Source organism: Rhinolophus hipposideros (genome assembly GCF_964194185.1).
Source record: "Rhinolophus hipposideros genome assembly, chromosome: 20".
Classification (NCBI taxonomy): Eukaryota; Metazoa; Chordata; class Mammalia; order Chiroptera; family Rhinolophidae; genus Rhinolophus; species Rhinolophus hipposideros.
In genome coordinates, this window is record NC_138066.1 from 13880295 (window position 1) to 13900258 (window position 19964).

The 19964-nt window shown below is 50.5% G+C and overlaps 1 protein-coding gene across 8 annotated transcripts in view; it reads right to left on the reverse strand.

Moving 5' to 3' along the window:
• Positions 1-19964, reverse strand: part of RAP1GAP2 (RAP1 GTPase activating protein 2) — a 211920-nt gene that overhangs the window by 94367 nt on the left and 97589 nt on the right. For all 8 annotated transcript variants that reach the window (XR_013991821.1, XM_081027059.1, XM_081027062.1 and 5 more), the window contains one exon: positions 5827-5911. Coding sequence is in view for 7 of the 8 variants with exons in the window: in XM_081027059.1 (XP_080883185.1) it covers positions 5827-5911 (85 nt within the window). In the remaining variant the exon portion in view is untranslated. The remainder of the gene's footprint in view (positions 1-5826; positions 5912-19964) is intronic.

The window sequence follows — 19964 nt, forward strand, 5'->3', positions numbered from 1 at the left end:
CAGCCCCCAACTCCTCTCCCAGCCCACCCTGCGTCATCCACAGTTTGAGCTCTGGCTGGGAACTGGGCTCTCATTCAGCCCATCTGCTCCGCATCTCTTTCTCTGGTTGCTTTTTCTCAGTTTCATATTAGAAAAAAATCCCCTTGAAAAACACAAACAGCAAAGAGGTGGGGGAGGGTGAGTCAGGGACCAGTTGCAACAGGCATGGCAGTGGGGGGCAGGGGCCTGGGGGGGAGAGATTCTCAGGCTGGAGGCTAGCTATTCCTCCACCAGTCCCTTCCAGATGGGAGAAGCAACTAGAGGAAGGGCTGTCCCTGCGTGTGGGGGGTGGGATGAGAAGAGAGAGCACTTTACCAAAAATAGTTTGGGTCTTAGAATTTAACTTAATCTGCTGACTACAGGAGGAACACGGTATCTTCAGGGGGACCTTGGGCGAGTCATTTTCCACCCAATTTACCTATAAAGGAAATAGACCATCCATCCCTGACATTCTGTGACTCCCCAGCTAATCAATACCAAAGGGGTATGCCTGCCAGCCCTGCCCCACCCAACCTGCATTGCCAAGGGAACCGGGTGAGACCCTCCCTCACTGCCCAGATGTTGCGTGGGGACGGTAGAACCCCCCAGGGCCAGCGACCCTGGAGAGAGTCCAGCCTCTACCTCGGGTGTCTCAGACCTCGGTGTATAATAACAACCAGGAGGTCGAGAACCTGATCCTGCCCTCATTGCAGGTGGGAGCCCAGGTCTGCCCAGGTGACCCCACATGAGACAGATGGGGAAGGATGGGGCTGCAGCCCACATGGCGAAGAACATATATCTACGAGCTTAATTTAGAAGAGTATTACCTGGAGATAGAGGGTCAGCTGGGATGTAAGATTCAAGCAAACCAGAGAAATAGAAGATCAAGTTTAAGCTTCTCCCACCTGGAGGTCCCATAAGGTCAACACACCATAAAACATCTGTCAGGCACCCCACCCCAGCCAGGACTGGGGACCCACAGAGCAGGACAGCCCTCAAGGAACTCAATGCAGGGAAGCTTCCAATGACCAGCAACACGACTTGATAAGTAAGTCACAAAAGGGACTCCCTCCGTGGAGGAGGCCGGGTGAGGTAAATGGGGCTCGTGGTCTGAAGTCCCATATGGATCTGTTAGCTTTACACAAAGGGAAAAACAAATGTCCCCGCCACAGACAACAGACTTTGAACCACAGCCACAGGCTAAGTCTTAGGCAAGAATAAACCCAAAAGACAGTTACAAAGAGACCCCTAACTCCAAGTACGCCACATACTGACCTCCAACGCCAACCACAAAAGGGTCCCACCCCCAGGGTGAGTCCCCAGGTGACCCCTGGCATCTTCCTTTGAGTTCCCAGCTCTGACCTTGGCCTTGGGGCCTTGGACAGTAAAGTCACAGGCTGGGAAATTCTTGAGTTCAAAGATGAGAAGGACAGGGGGCCGGCCCGGTGGCTCAGGTGGTTGGAGCTCCATGCGCCTAACTCCGAAGGCTGCCGGTTCGATTCCCACATGGGCCACTGGGCTCTCAACCACAAGGTTGCCGGTTCGACTCCCACAAGGGATGGTGGGCTGCGTCCCCTGCAACTAGCAACAGCAACTGGACCTGGAGCTGAGCTGAGCCCTCCACAACTAAGGTTGAAAGGACAAAAATTTAACTTGGAGAAAAGTCCTGGAAGTACACACTATTCCCCAATAAAGTCCTGTTCCCCTTCCCCAATAAAATCTTTAAGAATAAAAAGACAAGAAGGACAGAGCACTGGCAGTGGGGCTGTCTTGTGACCATCGGTCACGAAGACTTCCCTGCAGGTTGCTGCCCTGTTCTGAGCCTACGTGGGGTCCCACACAAGCCAGGCTTACCCGCTGACAGCCAGCTGGCCCTGTGCTGCTGGCCCTGTGCTGCCACAGCAGAATAGGGTCAGGCACCCAGCGGATGTTCATAACTCATTTTCCAAATGAATCCATGTGTTAACTAATAATGCCTTACTCATGCTCCACATTCCTGATCAGCCCTCCTCTCTCCTGTATCTCCCTATAACCTCTTGGACCCCTCCTTTCAGCAATGCCACACACTCAAGGCTCCCACCTCACAAGCACTGTCTACACCCTCTGATTCTCACACCATCTCCACTCACTCCTCACACACCCATCCCTCCCTACAACTCTTCTCGGTTACGTGAGCAGCAGCAACGAGGCCACTAAGCCCAGAGGACACCATGCGCTCGTCGTACTTGGCCTCTCCAGCCGCCCAACCCTCCTTTGTGAAACGCTCCTCTCACCATGTCTCCAGCCCCCTCCACACCAGTCTCTGCAATGCAAGGTGCTAGCCCAGGAAGCTTCTCCTTTTTAAAAAAAAAAAAAAGATTTTTTTAATTGGGGAAGGGGAACAGGACTTTTTTTTAATTGGGGAACAGTGTGTACTTCCAGGCCTTTTTTCCAAGTCAAATTGTTGTCCTGTCAGTCTTAGTTGTGGAGGGTGCAGCTCAGCTCCAGGTCCAGTTGCCGTTGCTAGTTGCAGGGGGCGCAGCCCACCATCCCTTGCGGGACTCGAGGAATTGAACTGACAACCTTGTGGTTGAGAGCCCACTGGCCCATGTGGGAATTGAACCAGCCGCCTTCGGAGTTAGGAGCATGGAGCTCCAACCGCCTGATCCCCCTGGCCGGCCCAGGAAGCTTCTTCTTACTTCACCCTCTCCCTGGAGAGCTCACTGCCCCCACCCAACCCTCCACCCCAAGCTTCAATTCCCACCTCTATGAAAATGACTCCAGATTTTTGCCTCCAGTCCTGACCCTCCTTTGAAGCCTGGCCCCCAAATACCCAGCTGCTCACTGACACCCCCATTCATGTCTCAAGCATGTCCAACCCAGCACTTAGAACGTAAGCTCTCATCCTCCCTGCTAGCGCACTCCATCTCAAAGAATGGCTGTAACGTTTATCCAATTCTTCCAAACCAGGCCCACGCCTGCCTCCTCCCTCCCAGCAAGTCTTCATATTTCATGAGTCTACCTCCTAGGAAATCCGACCACTGCCAAATCACCTCACACAGCCCTCAGACTCAGTCCACCGTCGTCTCCTCACAGGGTCCTGGGGAGGCCTCCCGACTCATCTCCCACTTTCCACTCTGCTCCCTCCTACGCACTCTCCACACAACAGCCAAGGTGACTTTTCCAGAGTCCCATCCTCTTACTCCTCTGACTAAAATCTTCGAGACTTAAATGCCTTAATTAGGAGAAAGCCCAAAATCTTCAGCAAAACTTCCAAGGGTCTGACTCTTCGTCCCTAACTATGGACGCTTGGGCCATTCGGGTGCTCCAGGTGGAGGAGCTCTCTCTCTCCTGCGTCAGGGCCTTCCAGAGTCTAGAGCAGTGCTTCTCAAGCTGTAAAGTGCACATGAAGGGGAATGTGGGTAAAATGCTGATTCCGGTTCAGTTGTCAGGAGTGAGGCCTGAGATGCTGCATTTCTAAGGCACTCCCAAATGACGAAGGTGCTACTGGTTTCTTGGCCTCACTTCCAGGGGTAAGCTTCTAGAACATTCTCCTCCACCCTGACTGCATCTTTGCCTAAGTCTCACTCAACTCTCAGGGTTCAGTTGAAACATCATTTCCTCCAAGAAGCCCTACCTGACCCTCGCCAAGATTAGGTTAGAGTCCCCCCTCCACAGACCTTATATTGACCCCCAGCTACGCTGCACTTCTCCTTTGGAACACACCTAACTATCCATCCCTCGTTCTTGAAATTCTGTTTCCAATTTTTGTCTCCCTAGCTAGACCACAAGCTCCAGAACAGGGGCCACAATGTCTTATTCACTACTGGGTCCCCAGCACTCAGCACTGGCACATGGTCAAAACTGGAAGTGAAAAGCTGTTGGTCTTATCTGCCCTGCATCCATTTTCTCTTTTTCTTATAGTAACACTTACTTCAATTTTCCTTTGAGGAGCCACTCCTCCTCCACTCTTGGTTCTCAGGGTGTAGGTGGTGGACATGAGACCCAAGCCTGGCCAGTCAGAGCCTTCCATCTCTCTGGCTGCAATGATTGGTTCAGAGATAGACATGTGACCTAAGCCAGGCCAATGAGCTTCCTCCCAGGTACTTTTGTTAGCACTACTAGGGAAAAGACTCTTCTTTTCACTGGAGTTATTTACCAAGTAGGAGCAGCTGCCACCATCCTGCCACCAAAGATAGAGCTTAACAGAGAAACCAGTATAGAAGAGCGATGGAAAGAGACAGATTGCATGGATGCTGCCATGCTTGGAGTCTATACGTGCCACTATGAAGGCAACAAATTTCCTCTATGCTTAAGCCAAAGTGAGTTATGTTTCTGTCACTTGAAATCAAGAGTCTTGACTAATACAGCATTCAAATAAATATTGGGTGTTGAATGAATTAAATGTGTGTGTGAGTAATTAAAGCCTGCCAAGAGAACTCAGTGACTCCTCCTCGGAAACTTTCAGAGTTCTCCCTGCAAACTCCCACCATCCACAAGCACAGAGACAAGCATCTGACACCCCACTTTTCAGCATTACCTCATGCAAACAAACCACCCCAGCACCTGGCTCAGATGCCAGCAACATGAGTAGGTGGATGAAGTTTGTCTGGCTTTCAATACCCCCAGAGACCCCCCCAGGAAGAGAGCACAGGAGTCCTCAGTCAGCCGTACACCCCACTCATTCCTGAACTTCTAATCCAACCGGGGCCGGCTCTGGCTGCCATTCCATGATATTCGCCCATGCATACCAGCTCTGTGCGTGGAGGGCATTCAACACGGGATGATAACGGGAAGATGGTTTTCATCTACTTCCTCTGGGGTATCATTTTGCAACAGATTAGGTCAGAGAAGAGAGAGTGCAACAGAGAGCAATAGAGAAGAGCCCTAATTATCTCCCTGGGAGTCACCTCACAGAAGAGCTCCAGGACAGAGATGGGGGCTGGCTTAGATGTCCCCTCTGATGATTCAAGAGGCAGGTGACTTCTTCAGAAGTAGTCCTTACCTGGCAAAATGGGATGGATGGAGGGAGGAAGGAAGGGAGGGAGGAAAGGAGGGAGTGGCATTGCTGCCTAGGTAGGAATACTGGCTGAGCCAAAGTCCTCCCTGAGGGTCAGCACAGGTGTATGTGACCATCCTGCCAGGGGAGACTAAAAGGTAAAGGGGAAGGGCATAGTAGGTGGATGGTGCTGCCCCCTTGGCTTATTTCCAGGAATGAAAGGGGCTTGGACTTGAGGTCCTGGGATGTGGTCTCCCAGGAAAGAGACTTGTGAATAAAGTGCCAATAGGAAAAGAATTACTGGCTCCCCAGAACCTCTAAGGCATTTCATTCTCCCACAGAGATTGGGACGACAGGGCTAGCCCAAGAGAGCCCGTCAGAGGCAGGAAGATCAGGATGCAAGTGCCATTCGGGTCCCAGGAGGGTCCCAGCCCACAGGACCCCTTCTTCCCCACCCCCCAGTTCCTGGCAGCCCTTTTGGGCAGTAGCCGCTTAAGGCACCAGCCTGTAGCTACATTCTAAGTCTCTCCCACTTACTCCTGCCTGGGCTTCTTGTTCCACAACCCAGGCCCACAGTTCTACAAGGCCTCTCGCTAATTACCAAGCGTCCTGCCAACCCTGTTCAGTCCCTATTTCCTGACCACACCCTAACACCTGAGTCTCACAGTCACATTTTCCTCCTTCCCTGGTGAGCTCAAGGGAATGCTGTTTCCAGAGGTATCTAGGCACTCAGTGGGCCCCACTGGGACGGTCTGGTGCCAATACAAAGCAAGGCCTTGAGATTTCCCCCACCCACTTCCCCTCCCTCTAACCAACTCTAAGTTTCTTACCTTCATAGTGGGAGGCGCCGTGAGAGGAGGGGACAGCGACCGGTCTGGGAGGGTCACATCCGAGCTGTTGGCCAGCTCCTGCTTCCTGTAAGGAGGGCATGGAACACAAAAGAGGTGAGTGGGGGCCTGCCTGCACCTTCCCCTCTCTCCTCGAAGAGTGGCTGGGCTTAAGGACGCAGTCTGACACGCACACTGAGCAAAACGAGAGTGGAGTGCATTTTTTTGCTGGCACGTACTAAAATCTAAAGCAAGGCTGCCCCAAGTGTGCTCCCTGCTCCAGCAGCAGCAGCAGCACCTGGGAACTTGTGAGAAATGCAAATTCTCAGGTGCACACCAGACTCTCCGGTGATGGAGCCCAGGAATCTGTATTTTCACAATCTCTCCAGATGATTCTGATACAACGCTGACGTCTGAGAACTATGGGGCTATGAGATACAGGACTGGGGATGGGGTGGGAGAAGAAGGGGAGAGGGCTAAATGTTTGCAATTCGTCCTCCCTGGAGTCTCTAAATACACATGCACCAGCCAGAGAGCTGACCTTGGAAAGGCGGGACTGCCTGCTATGTAAGTTGCAGGTAAAACTTATTTTAGTCCATGTGGGCTAGAATGGGGAGAGGCAGCTAAACAGAGTTGTGTCACCATGACAACATGATTGCAACAAGTTCGCTGCTCTCACACACTCCCCACTTTCCATCTGGCCCTTGCTGGTGACCAGGAAATGCTGGTTTGCAGTCCGATCACTAGGCAGAATGTTTGCAGTGGGATAAGGCTTCGGAACAACAGTTACACAATACGGCCAGCTGGGCAGAACCTGGGGGAGTCCCCAGACGAGGGACTCTGGTGTCCCGGATGTGCCCTAGTTATATCCTGGGATGGGAGGGAAGGCAAGGATAACATTATGAAGAGCCTAGAAGACTGGGCTGAGCCATCAAACCCCCCAACTTTGCAACTGTTTCCTTCTCCAGAACCCCAGCCTGAGTCAGCCTAACACCTGGTCCCACTTAAATGACCAGATGACTGCCCTGCCACCTCGAGGGAATACTTCTGTACTTCCTTCCAGCCCACATCCTACCAATGGGGTAACAGCTCCAACCCCAACCTCCCTCATGAGAAGCCCGCCCCCTACGGAGCCCAGCCCTCCGCCATTCCAGAGCAAGCCCTTGCCCTGGAGCCCAGACACCACCCCATCCCAGCTTCCCTCAGCCAGGCAGGCCCCATCAAAGAGAAACCGGCCAGGCGCCATAGGGCCCCATCCACTCTGATACAAGCCCTGCCTGCTCTGCCGCCTGTCCTCTAGGAAGCTGGATACGGAGGCTACGTGCACATCTGGCTTGGTGGAGGATCCACGTGACCCCATTAACCTCAAACCTGCCAATCCCCCTCGCTGCTCCTCCATCTGCCTTCCCCCTCTTTCTTCTTGGACCTTGGTCTCACTCTGATGGCTGGAAAGGGGGGGGGTCCCCTCCTTCCTGATCCAGACTGTAATTAGCACAAGAGACAGAAGGCTGAGACAGAGCACATGTGTGTGCACATGCACGTACACGACTGAATGTGGCTTCTTGTAGCTCTGTCAGAGCCACCAGCCTCCCCTTCCATCGTGGGGTCCGGCGGGGATGCTCCGGCCTTCCCCTGCCTGTGGAGCCGACAGAGCTGCGTCTAACACCGGCTCGCCCCCTCCCACCACTCTGCGCTCTCTCAAGCAGCCCCTGCTGCTCCTCAATGGACCTGCGCCCCTGAGAGCCATGATGGGGAAAAGGGAAGGAAGGAAGGATGATGAAGGATGGGGAGCTTCAAGAGCACAAGGACGGACAAAGACCGCTCCCCTTGGGGGCTGGGAGCCTGGGAGGGAAAAGTATGCAGAGAGGGAAGAGAAGGGGAGACAAGCCCCCCCAACCAGTCTATAGGACTGCTGGGGGTTAGCTGACGATCTCTGGCCTACCACCCTCGAGATGGCTTGTGGGCAAACTTGACCAGAGCCACCCTGGCTCTCCAGAAACACAAATCCTACGGGAGGATAATGATGGCAGGTTTTTAATGTCAGTGATCAAGGGACACTCATATATATACATGGTCACTCTGTGTGGTTCTCTCCATAAGGCGCAAGATGTCCACTGTCCATGCGTCCCAGACAAAGGGTTCCCATGCCTAACCCTCCCCTCCGTGGGCTGAGCCCCTCTCCACTGCGGCAGCCTGTTTTCCCTGCACACTGGCATAAGCTCCTGGGACCAGTCTCCAGGGAGTGGTAGGGACTATCACGTGGGAGCCCAGGGCAGCTTCTGCCAGAAGGATTTCCCAAATGCGGCTGGGAGCCTGGAAGGTGCTAGAGCAGGAATGAGCACCAGTGGCTACCAGCCTCATGCTAGCTCCAGGGCTCCAGAGGGGATGCCATGGTGGGCAGAAGGCACGGCTGCTGTTCTTAAAAGAATCAGAACTCAGAGCACACACAGGCCCTTGGCCGCAAATTAGAATCTACTCTGCCTTAGTATACAGATGGCTTGGAGTGGCACCCATCGGGGTATAAACCACACTGAACCAGCCTTACACTTGACTCCAGCCCTCCCTACTGGGAGCCAATGGCACTTATTTAAAAGTTAACTGCCTATTAGAGTTGAATTGTGTGTCCCCTAAAGATATACTGATGTCTTAACCTCCAGGTACCTGTGATGTGACCTTATTTGGAAATGGGATCTTCGCAGATATAATCAAGTTAAGATGAAGTCATTAGGTTGGCCCCTTAATTCAATGTGACTGGTGTCCTTAGAGGAGAAGAGGGCATCCATGTGAAGACACAGACACACAGGGAGAACGCCATGTGACAACAGAGGCAGCGTTGGGAGTGGCAGAGCCAGAATGCCAAGCAATGCCAAGGATTGTTGGACACTGCCAGAAGCGACAAGAGACAAGGAAAGATTCTTCCCTGGAGGCTTCAGAAGGAACATGGCCCTGCTGACCCCTTGATTTTGGACTTCTAGCCTCCAAAACTGAAACAATAAATGTCTGCTGTTTTAAGCTGCCCATTTGTGGCACTTGGTTACGGCAGCCCTGTGAAATGAAAACACCGCCCAAGGCCAGGTTCTAGCCTTGGCATTGTAACTGGAGAATCCAAAACAAGGAGGGTGAAATCTCTGCTTCGACCTCACCTTGTCCTGCCCCACCCCTCACAACCAATGACAGTCACGTGTGAGCCAACCTCCCAGGGACAGCCAGGCCCAGCCATCCGCTGGTGCTGAGATAAGACCGAGTGAGAACTCCAGTGCGCAACGTGATTCCAGCCCTTTCTCAGGCAAACGTATCACAGGGAAGTTGGTGAGAGTGACACAATTCTGTCAGTGAATCTGCTCTAACTTATTATAAGCGAAAGTAAATTATGAGCAGAGGTAGCACCCTTACACTTCTTTGAAACTTCTTTCTAGAAACCCACAGCGATCTTGACCTGTGTCATGGCACTAAGACTGAAAACTGCCCCTCCATCCAAGCCAGCCAAATGCCCACATACAGCTCCGAGGACACAGGTTCTCAGACACAAACAGGGACCCACAAGAGGTGATGATGGGGGCAGAAGAGGGGAAAAGCAGGACAGGGAGAAGACAGAGGAAGGGAGGAGGAAGATCGTTCGCTCAGCTAAGAGAAAGAAAGGTGGTAAAACCAGGTGTGGATGGGCAGGTGAGGAGCGTCCCCACCCTCCTCTGGTGGGGGATCCTGGAGGCGCAGCCGCTCAGCATCTGCCCCAGAGCCACGTGGCACTGAGGTTCTCTACTCTGGGATTCTTTCCCCAGAGCGTGGCTGCTGGGAGGGCACAGGGAGGTCCGGAGAAGTCCTAGCCAGCTTTAGCCAAATGCAACTCTCAGGAGGAAATGATCAAAGAGCCTAGAATAGAAGCCGAGAAACCAAATGGATGATTCACCCAAATGGGGCTGTTCGTAGGGAACTGGACAGACTCGCATGGGAGGAGCCCACGGACAGCAGCCTGGCCTCCAGGGTTCTCATCTCTAGTCTGGTTGGCTCTGCCTCACACCATTTGAGGTCACTGTAGCCATCATCGGTCACACACTTCTGAAAAATGCCCTACACTGAGAATCAAGAGAGTCCTGGGTTCAAGTATGGTTCTTCCGGGAACCCCACATAAAGTCCTCTACAAATGTAGACCGTCATTATCATGATTATCATCATCTTTACTATCATCATAAGTCATAAAATGGTGATTTTTGTCTCCAAGTAGAGAGAAAGAAACAAGGGTCCAGGGCAATTGTAATATCTTTGAAAACATCTCTGGCATCTCCAATAAGCACCAATGCCAGCCCCAGGGATCTACTCTCAGGATCACAACATCGGTTAATAATCAACAGGAGACATACCCACTCACCATCAGATGGCTCTGGCGCCCCACATAAGCCCTCCCTCTGGCACAGAGTTCTCCCAGACTCCCCTTGTTTGCATCTGCACCGCTCACACCGGCTCCCCAGCCACCTGCCACGCTTGGCTGCGCTTTTTCCAACTTTCCAAAGAGCCAAGCTAGAGAAATATAGACAGCTGGCCACTGCAAAGAGCTTCTCAGGAAAACCAAACCAAAAGGAATGAGAAACATTATTCACAGCAGCCAAAAGGTGGAAATGACCCAAATGTCCATGAACCGATGAATAGATAAACAAACTGTGGTCTATCCACAAGATGGAATATTATTCGGCCATAAAAATGAATGAAGCACTGAAACATGTTACAACGTGGATGAACCTTGAAAACATTAGGCTTAAGTTTAAGAAGCCAGACACGCAATGCCACATGTTGCATGCCTCCATTTATATGAACTGTCCAGAACAGGCAAATCCAGAGACAGAAAGCCGTTAGTAGTTGCCAAGAGCTGGGGGGAATAATAGGCAATAACTGCTAGTGGGTACAGGGAATTATAGCGTGAGGCGATAAAAATGTTCTGGAACTACATAGTGGTGATGGTTGTACAACTTTGTGAACATGCTAAAAAACACTGAATTATGCATTTTAAAGGGGTGAATTTGATCATATATAAATTATATCTCAATTTTTTTTAAATGGCATAAGAAAGAAGGGGCTAGATGGGCTCCATTTCTGTTATTCCTGCTGCTGAATGTCTTCTCTGTCTGCCTTTTGGTGCCCACCGGGCCCTGGGCTGCATGCAAGTTCTTCCTCTGTGGCAATGTGTAAGATGCTGAGGGGGGCTCCTCACAAGCCCCACCTGCTGAATGAAAGCAACACCTTATATGTGAATTATAGCTCAATAAAAACGAATGAATGAATGAGGAACGAAGGAAAGAAGAAGGGAGGGAGGGAGGGAAGGACAGAAGGAGGAAAGAAGGAAGGAAAAACAAAAGAGAACGGAAGCAATACCTTTCTTCCCTACTCCCAGCACTCTTAAGTACTTGCAACACAGACATTCTCTCGGAGAGGTTTTTAAGAGTTCTAACTTCACATTCCTACATCCTATATAACCAACTCGACCACAAACAACAAGAAATAAAATATTAACATCACATAAAATAAAGAGCTTCAAGAGAAATCATCATAAAAAGCAATGCAATGGAAGAAAAAGGGAGTCAGCGGCCAGGACGATGACAGACAAGCTGGGCCCTAGGGTCGTGGCATCTCTGCTTTCCCCTCTGCAGAATGGGCACGCTAACTCCCAACTCCCACTAACTTCCAACCTTCCTGCGCAGGACTCAGAGAATTGCTCAACTCCTCAATATGGCTGGAGTCTTAGACATTTTCCGTGGTGGCAGAGAATGATGTGGTCTCCAGGCCAGGGGTGGAGCTGGCTGAGGGCTGAGGGTCCATGCCCAGAGCTGTCCACCTTGCTGTCCACAGAGACCCAAGACCCCGCGGCACAATCACGTAGCCTGCATTCTAACAGCCAGCAATGCTGGGGCATCCCCATGGATAGGAAACCCGTTCCAGAAATTCCATCCACGCATGGCAGAACAGCCTGGCAGCAGGCTGGAGAGTGCCAGGCTCCAGCCTCAAGGGAGGCGGGTGTGCAGTGGGTCAAACGCGCTGGCTCTATGGTCCAACAGGCCTAGCTCGGGATTCCAGCAACACCCCAATGAGGTCTGTGACCCTGGTCAGATGATTCACCTCGCCATACCTCAGCGATCTCGTCTGTAAAACGGTGTGACAATACCACCTCACTGGATGGTCTGAATGAAGCCTGTAAAGCATTCAGCACAGTGCCCAGTTACTCAGCAAAAAACGCTGTACTGATCGCCACTGTTCTTGTTGCCAAAGCTGTTGTTGAGTGAGCCGGAAAGTGGGCATGATGGAGAGGGTCAAGGCAGAAAGCCCATCAGAGGCTGGAGGGGAGGCAGGGATGGCTTCAAACCTGGGGGAACTCGAAGGCCCACATACTTTGGACCCTAAGTCTGGGAGGCAGAGAATGGAGATCACAGCCATTGTGTGTGGGCCACCAAGTCCTGGCACATGCACATGACTTGATTTCAAACCCCACGGGGACAGACACAGAGGTGAGGACATTAACGTCATCCTGTGCAGGGGCTCCTATGGAAGAGGAGACGGACACGAGCCCAGAAGAGCTGGCAGGGGTGCAGAGGGAGGGAAGGGGAGTCACAGGATTCAGGAATGAGAGGCTCCGATGGGTCGAGGGACAGCCTCCCAATGCCCCCCTTGGAGAGATGCCTGGAAAGAAACAGGCGTTGCTCACCTGTCAGTACTTGGCAGGGTGGACTTCTGTCACATCCCATCTCCATACGTACTCTAGGAGAATCCTGGTGAGTTAGAGCACAACTCTGGACCTTCGATAACTCAAAACTCCCCAGGGGTTGCAAACTAGCAACCCCCACTGCACCGTGCCACCCGATCCCAGGGTTCACAGGCACAGAGACAAGCAGCTCTGAGACAAAGCAATAGGAGTCACCAACGGCCCCATCACACAGACAAGGCCGCTGAGGCCCGGAGAAGTGGGGACGCCCAAACCCCACTGCCAGCCTCTCTCCTGTTCTCCGGAGAGGAGACACAGTCCCCAACTCACCTCCACACAGGATGCGGGAAGGGAGAGGTCATGTCTTAGGCAGCACAGCTGGTTTATAAACAAACCTTTATAAAGCACAAGTGCCAGGGCCCTGTGTGAGGGGAGAGAAGGGGGGCAGGTCCAAGGGGTCTATGGTCCCCTATAAGGAGTGGAATGACGACAAGGCCAGGGCTGTGCCAGAGGTGTGCCAGATGTGACTCCACAGGCCCAGGTGGCCAGATGGGGCTGCACATGGGACCCAGAGGAGGCCTGGGTGATACTCCATGCCTGCAGCTTCAAAGGTCACACTGGCTTCTCGCTACATGTGATGGGTAAGGTGCTGCTATTCCCTGGAAGACCCTGAATCCCTAACCCGGGCCCAGGGTAGGTGCCAGGGGGAGTCAGGATACAACAAGGCAAACCAGCCCTGGAGACCCCGCCATGGAGACCCCGCCATGGCCCCTGGCTGGGGAGGACAATCAGCCTCCTCCTCCATCACGTCTCAAAGTGGATGGACCACCCGACACGCACAGACAGGCAAATCTCCACACTCTGAGGGAAATCAGCTTTTTCTGAAGAGACAGCTTTTAGAACTGACTGGTGCTACACAGTTCACAGATGAGAAAGTGGAGACTCTAAGGGTTTCTGTGTGGGCCTGAGGGTCACAGGGTCAGAAAATTCGAGAGTTGGTCCTCCGCCCCCAAGATCTCCAGCTCCAATTCCATGGCCCTTCCCCACCACAATGACAAAGCCAGCTCTGCCTGGCCTGCGTGCCACAGCAGGATATGAGGAGAGGATATGAGGAGGCTTAAGCTCATGTGCTTTAAGCTTGAGTTCTTGGAGACCGAGGTGGGCTGTGTCCTAGCATGGGGGACGATGCGTGTATGGTTTACAAGCATCTGAGAAGACAATCCAGGCAGAAGTGAAAATGCACAAACCAACCTGAAAGCGTGGCACATCCATTTCCCAAACATTATGTGGGGGTTAGGGATTACAACAGATATAGAATAAAGTGTCATGGGCACATGGGGAAGAGAGGGATAGGTCTCCTTGGGAGACCAGCTAAGGTATCACAAAAGAGGTGACAGCTGAGCTACACCTGGAGGGAAAGGCCAGCATCTGCCTGGGAGAGAAAAAGGAAAGGGAAACCACAGCAGCAGAGGCTGGGACGGGGGGGGGGGGGGGCGGAGGAAGCAAAGCCTGTCTTTGGGGGACTGTCTGGTGTCGCCGAGGGAGAGGAAACACATCCCTGGCACTTAGCAGGCCCTCAGAAAGGAGAAGTGAAAACTACCAGTCCTCAGGGCTTACCCTGGACTTGGCACTATTTCAAGTGAGCCCCATATCCTTTCTGATTTAATACTCACCACAACCCTTTGCAGCAATATCATTAACCCCACTTTACAGATGGGCACACTGAGACTCAGAGAGGTTAATTTACTTGCCCAAGTTGCCACAGCTGGAAAGGAGCGAAGCAAAGCTTGGACCCGGCAGGCTGGCTCCACAGTGCACAACGTGAACCACTGTGATGCACTGCCCATGGGAGAGAAGCCCACCTGAAAGGAGCACCCACATCACACTTTCCCAGAGTGGGGTACATGCTTCCCTCCTGGCAGCTGAGTGTGACCTGGGGTGGACTTGACTGTAATAGTTATTTATCTTACAGTGACCTTCCATTTGTGACAAGGCCACTCTGATTTTCCTTTTATGGTAGGGACATAACACTGCCTTAAAACGAGTTTATCCAAGTTTTAAAACCTGAGCCTGATACAGGAAACTATTAAGTAACTAACACAGGTGGCACGCAGACGTGACAGAAACAGTGAAGGCGGTTTGCGGATGGCTGAAGTTTGGGAAGCAGGTGCTAAGCAAGCTGAATTCTCTCTCGTGGGCAAGGGAGTGGCAGGTTTCAAAGGCAGGGCACGGCTGACCTACAGGGCTTTGCTGGAGGGCTCTATGGCAGCAGAGCAGAGGACAGAGGGACTGGAAAGGGAGGAGGCGAAGGGGGGAACAGAATGGGAAGGGCTTCCCCATGCCTATGACCATAGACGTGAAACAAGAGGGTCAGATCCGTAGGCATCTCAGAGGCAACATTAAGAGCACTTGGTGACTGAGAGTAAAGCAGGAAGAGAGCTAAACATAGGAGGAGAATTGGTTTGCAAGAGGCAGGTGACACTGCGTTCATTCTGGATACACTCAAGGCCCCTGGAATACCCAGGTGGGATACGAAAAGAACTGAAGCTGAAACAGAGACAGGTGCGAGGAGAGCAGAGGTGGAGGCTGAAGCCATGGGAGGCGTGTTCCCAGGGAGAACAGGTAGGGCCGTAAAGGCAGGAAGGGACAGGAGCCCTTAGTGGGACAGGAAAAGAGAAGTGAGAGAGGGAAGACCACACCCGGATGGCCCAGAGCACAAAAGCCACAAGAAGGGTGAGTGCCAAGAAAGGGGTAGTGGGCAAGTCACCCCATTTACAAGAGGCCCCATTTCCCAGGGCTGAGGAAAATCACTAACCTACATGCGCATCTCCTCCAGCGCTTAACGCACTGTCTCACTTGAAAACTGCCCGGTGAGCTGCTTCCCTCATGGGGTCAGTGGTTCTGCTTGGCACTGTCTGGCCTCAGTTGAGGGAGCTACGTCATGGTCAGAGCAAAGGCGGCCAGCTCACAAGGTCATGGCCTCAGACAGCTTCAGAGTCAAAATCACAAAACCACTGAGTCACAAAGGCACAGAATCGCAGCATTTTCCCAGCCTATTAGTATTTCTTGACCTGGATGGCAAGTACATGGGTGCCTCTTTTATGTTTCAGTTTGGATGTATAACATGGGTCACAATAAAAAATAATTTTTAAGTAGTTCTCTCTTACTTCCTTTAGGAGAGATAGATATAAATATGGATATGGATTAGATATGAAGGTACAGATGGAGACAGATATAGTCTGCAGCCTACTGAGACTTCCATAATGAACATATCAGACTGATCACATGCATTTATTTTGCTTCTTCTGAATCCCCTTAGAATAAGGTTTTTAAAAGACAAAAAAAAAGGGTGAACTGACAAAAACAAACATAATAGACGAAATTAGAGGAAAACTCAGCCTACAAGAAATTACAGGTGGGGGCCGGCCGGTGGCGCAGGCGGTTAGAGCTCCATGCTCCTAACTCCGAAGGCTGCCGGTTCGATTCCCACATGGGCCAGTGGGCTCTCAACAACCAAAAAAAAAAAAAAAAAAAAAAAAAAAAAAAAAAAAAGAAATTACAGGTGCCTACAAGAGGGACCAGGGATGGACTACCTGGGGGAGTGCTTGATATTTGAGACACTGAGACTTTGGATGTCCCCAACCCATCACTTCCTCAACAGCCAAGTGACCTCCCCAAGTTTCACCACCATAAGAAACTGAACAATCCCTCAGAAAAGACAGTATCTGGGTTCCTCCAACAGAAAGGGCAGCTTGCTACCCAATCATCATCCTGCATGGAAGCCCCCAGCTGGCACAACTTTCCCAACACACAGAGTCGCCAAACCACTTCTTAGTGCCTCCTTCTTGGGTACAGAAAGACAGCCAAAGATGGCCAGACATTTAAGGAAAGCTTCCAACACAAGGAAGAGCATATCAGAACAATCAAGAGGAACCTGAAGGAAACAGACAAATGCAAGCAACCAATGGAGACTTCAAAAAATACTATAATTAATGGCCTCAGAGAGATAAGATTTTGTATCCATGACACAAGGAGAGAGTGCTATGGGCTAGTGTACAACTCAGTTTTGACCAATGGAATGGGATATAAGTAACATTACTTAACTTCCAAGTCTGAGTCATTGGAACCCTTGAAGCTTCTACCTCCATCTCTAGGAACATTTGCTGTAAGGAGAGCAAGCCAGCATGTCAAAAGTCTGACTATCCTGAGATTGCCACGCTGTGGCTATAAAATGGAGAGGTGGCATTGAGAGCCAATTCTCAGATATTCCAGACACCCCAGTCCATGCAAGTGAAGAAATCATCTTAGACATTTCAGCCCAGCAGATGCCATAAGGAGAAGAACCTAGGAGCCAAGCCAGAGCCAAAGCTTCAGACACACAATCCCAGCTCAGCATCCCAGCCAGCTCCAGCCATCTAAGCACCCACCAACCCCGGCCACAAGATGAGGTCTCATACATCGTGAAGCAGAGTTGAGCCATCCATCTCCAATGTGCCCTCCCTGAAAGCTTAACCCACAGAGTTGGAGCATAATACGATGGCTGTGGTTTCAGCATAACAGGAGCAAATGATCAGAGAATCAGTACAAGAACATTTCCCAGAACTGAAGGACCTGCGTCTGGGTCTACCAAGCACCCAGCACATGAATGACAAAAGATTCACCCCAAACACTGTCAGGAAATTTCAGAATCCCTGCGTAAATGAAAACTCCTCAGTGACTCCAGAGAGGAAATATACCTACACACCATATGCAAAGGAATGTAAATCAGCGTATCATTAGACTTTGCAACAGGAACTCTGAAATCTACTAGGAGGAGATTCCAGATTCTCAGCAACTCCTAGTAGGCAAGGAGGTAATACTTTTGAAATCTTGAAAGAAAATTATTTTCAACCTAACATTTTTATATCCAGGCAAACTATCAACCAAGTGTGACAGTAAAATAAAGACTTTCTAGAATATTCCAGAGACCAAAAAAAATTTACTCCCTGCACCCTTTCTTAGGTTAAAAAGCAACAGGAAAGGGCTCTGGAAGTGAGGACGCCTGATGGAAAGAATGGAGTTGACAGGATAGCTAATGGGTGTAAGTTTTTGGTAGAAAAAAAAAATGTTTAAGGAATTATGGTAGAATAAATTTTAAAAATAGTAAAATAGAAAAATATGGGTACATAGAAAACTATGCTAATTGGGAGAACATGAGTTAATCATTAACTCCAGGAAAAAATAAAAGGTTAAACGAGAATGAAAACATAATTATCGTACCCTCCTTGGCTCTACAATATTTGCATGGTCATAATAAATAAACACTAACTATTTAACTGAACAAAAAAATGCTGCTACTGGGAGAACACAAAGCTTCCTAAGTGGTCCCAGGTCTTGGCCAAATTCCTAGCAAGCCCTAGGAGAGAAGGAGCTCCACCTCACAGTGCCCAGCACAGCAAAGTATGAAATCATTCATGTTAAAAAACTATTCAGGGGCGGCTGGTTGGCTCAGTTGGTCAGAGCGCAGTGCTCACAACACCAAGATCGCCACTTCGATTCCCACATGGGCTAGTGAGCTGCGCCCTCCACAACTAAATTGAAAACAACTTGACTTGGAGCTAATGGGTCCTGGAAAAACACACTGTTCCCCAATATTCCCCAATTAAAAAAAAATTTAAAAAAACTAAAACTATTCAACAGTCTGTCAGCATTGGGAGTCACCTATCACAGAGCGGACCAGCCTCCCAGCTAAGCCGTCACCCCACCCTCTACCCCAAGACTGTGCCTCTTACCTCTTAACTCTCCAGAATAAGTTATTACTTGGTGACATAGCAGATTAGCAATTTTCATCATTGGTTCAAACTAAATGGCAGTCAGTGGATTTAGATCACTGAGTGTCAGGGTAAATATGTATCAGGGTAAATATGTCTGGTCCAGTCAATTAATAACGTTATTCCCTGTTTCATTCGTTAGAAAGACAAATGCTTGGAACTGCTTTCCAGTACCCAGATGGGGCATGTGGCCCATCATCCTTCTTGAATCATTGGGACATAAATGTCCAGAGCACAGGGTCCACCTCTGTCCAAGCAACCAAGCGTAGGTGACTCAGCCCCCAAGAACCAGGGCTGCAACCTGATCTTACCAATGACATGCTCTAACCCAGCCAACAGAACCCAATGCAAATGAACCAAACCCAGTGACATCAAACTTCTTGTCTCCTTCCCGAACTGGCTTGTTTATGGGGATGTCAGGAAAGGAAAGATAGGATAACTGAGCCTCCAGGGGCATACTGGAATCTGGGCATGACCCTTGCAGTATTCTATGATTGGAAGGTTCAGGAAAAGGGCTTGGCAGCCTGGAGCACAACTGGATAACCAAGATCTCCAAGTGATGAGCAGAAACCTACTCCTGGGCCAGGCCAACTTCCTGACTCAGTGAGAACTGAGGGCCCTGACAAGCCACCCTTGTCTGGCCCCTTCATTGGTCTGTAACATGCACCCTGCCCACTGGTCCAGCCCCCAGCATAGCGGCTGGCATTGAATGAACTGAAGAATAAACAGATGAGGAGTTCACAGACCCTCGGAGCCAGGGGGCTAAGTTAAAGGAGCGTGGGGGAGGCCCCGTTATCACCACTGCAATTTGGTCTACTCTGTTGTTGCTCTATCTGACCTCAACTCCCTGCTCAAGTGTCTGAGACAGAGTTAACCCATTCCTCAACAGTTGATCTCTGGTAACTGATTCTGCTCCTGACCTTGGATTACTCCTCTGGGCATGGACATAAAGATAATAAACGTGTCCTTCAACAGCGGTATCCTAATACCAGCTAATAATTATTTACCACTATGCGAAGCTCTTTCCATGTATCATTTCATCTTTTCAACAACCCTATGGGGTAGATACAGAATTATTCTCCCGTTTTTCAGATAAAGAAACCGAGGTTCAGAGAGGTTGAGTGACTTGTGGAAGGTCCCACAGCAAGTAAGTGGCAAAGCTAGGATTCTAAGAGACTCTCAAGGGTACTACATTCCAGATGGCTCCCCTCTGTTGCATTCCTGCTTCAGAGGCCTCAGCATCAGTTCTGCTCCCCACCCTAGCAGCCCTGGTCTCTAAGACCTGGCAGCTGACACACTGGGATCATTTATTAAACCCTCTGTTGGAAAAAACCTAAAGTTCAAAGGCTTGGGAGTTCCCTCCTAGGCCAACCTGAGGTCCAAAAGCAATGCTGCTTGGGAAAGGGCCTGAGATGAGCTGTTGTTTTTCTTAAGAGGTTTATTTGTCATTTGTTAAATGCCTACAAAAATATCCTTTTAAGTAGATATAACGCATTCTGGATTGTTTCAAACAACACCACTGGGTGAGAGACTATCATTCTATTTCTGATTTGTATTATAAATATTAATACATACTCATTGGAGGAAAAAATTCAGAGAATCCAAAGGCATCTAATGAAGTGGGCTGGCTGTGGGGAGGGGCCCTG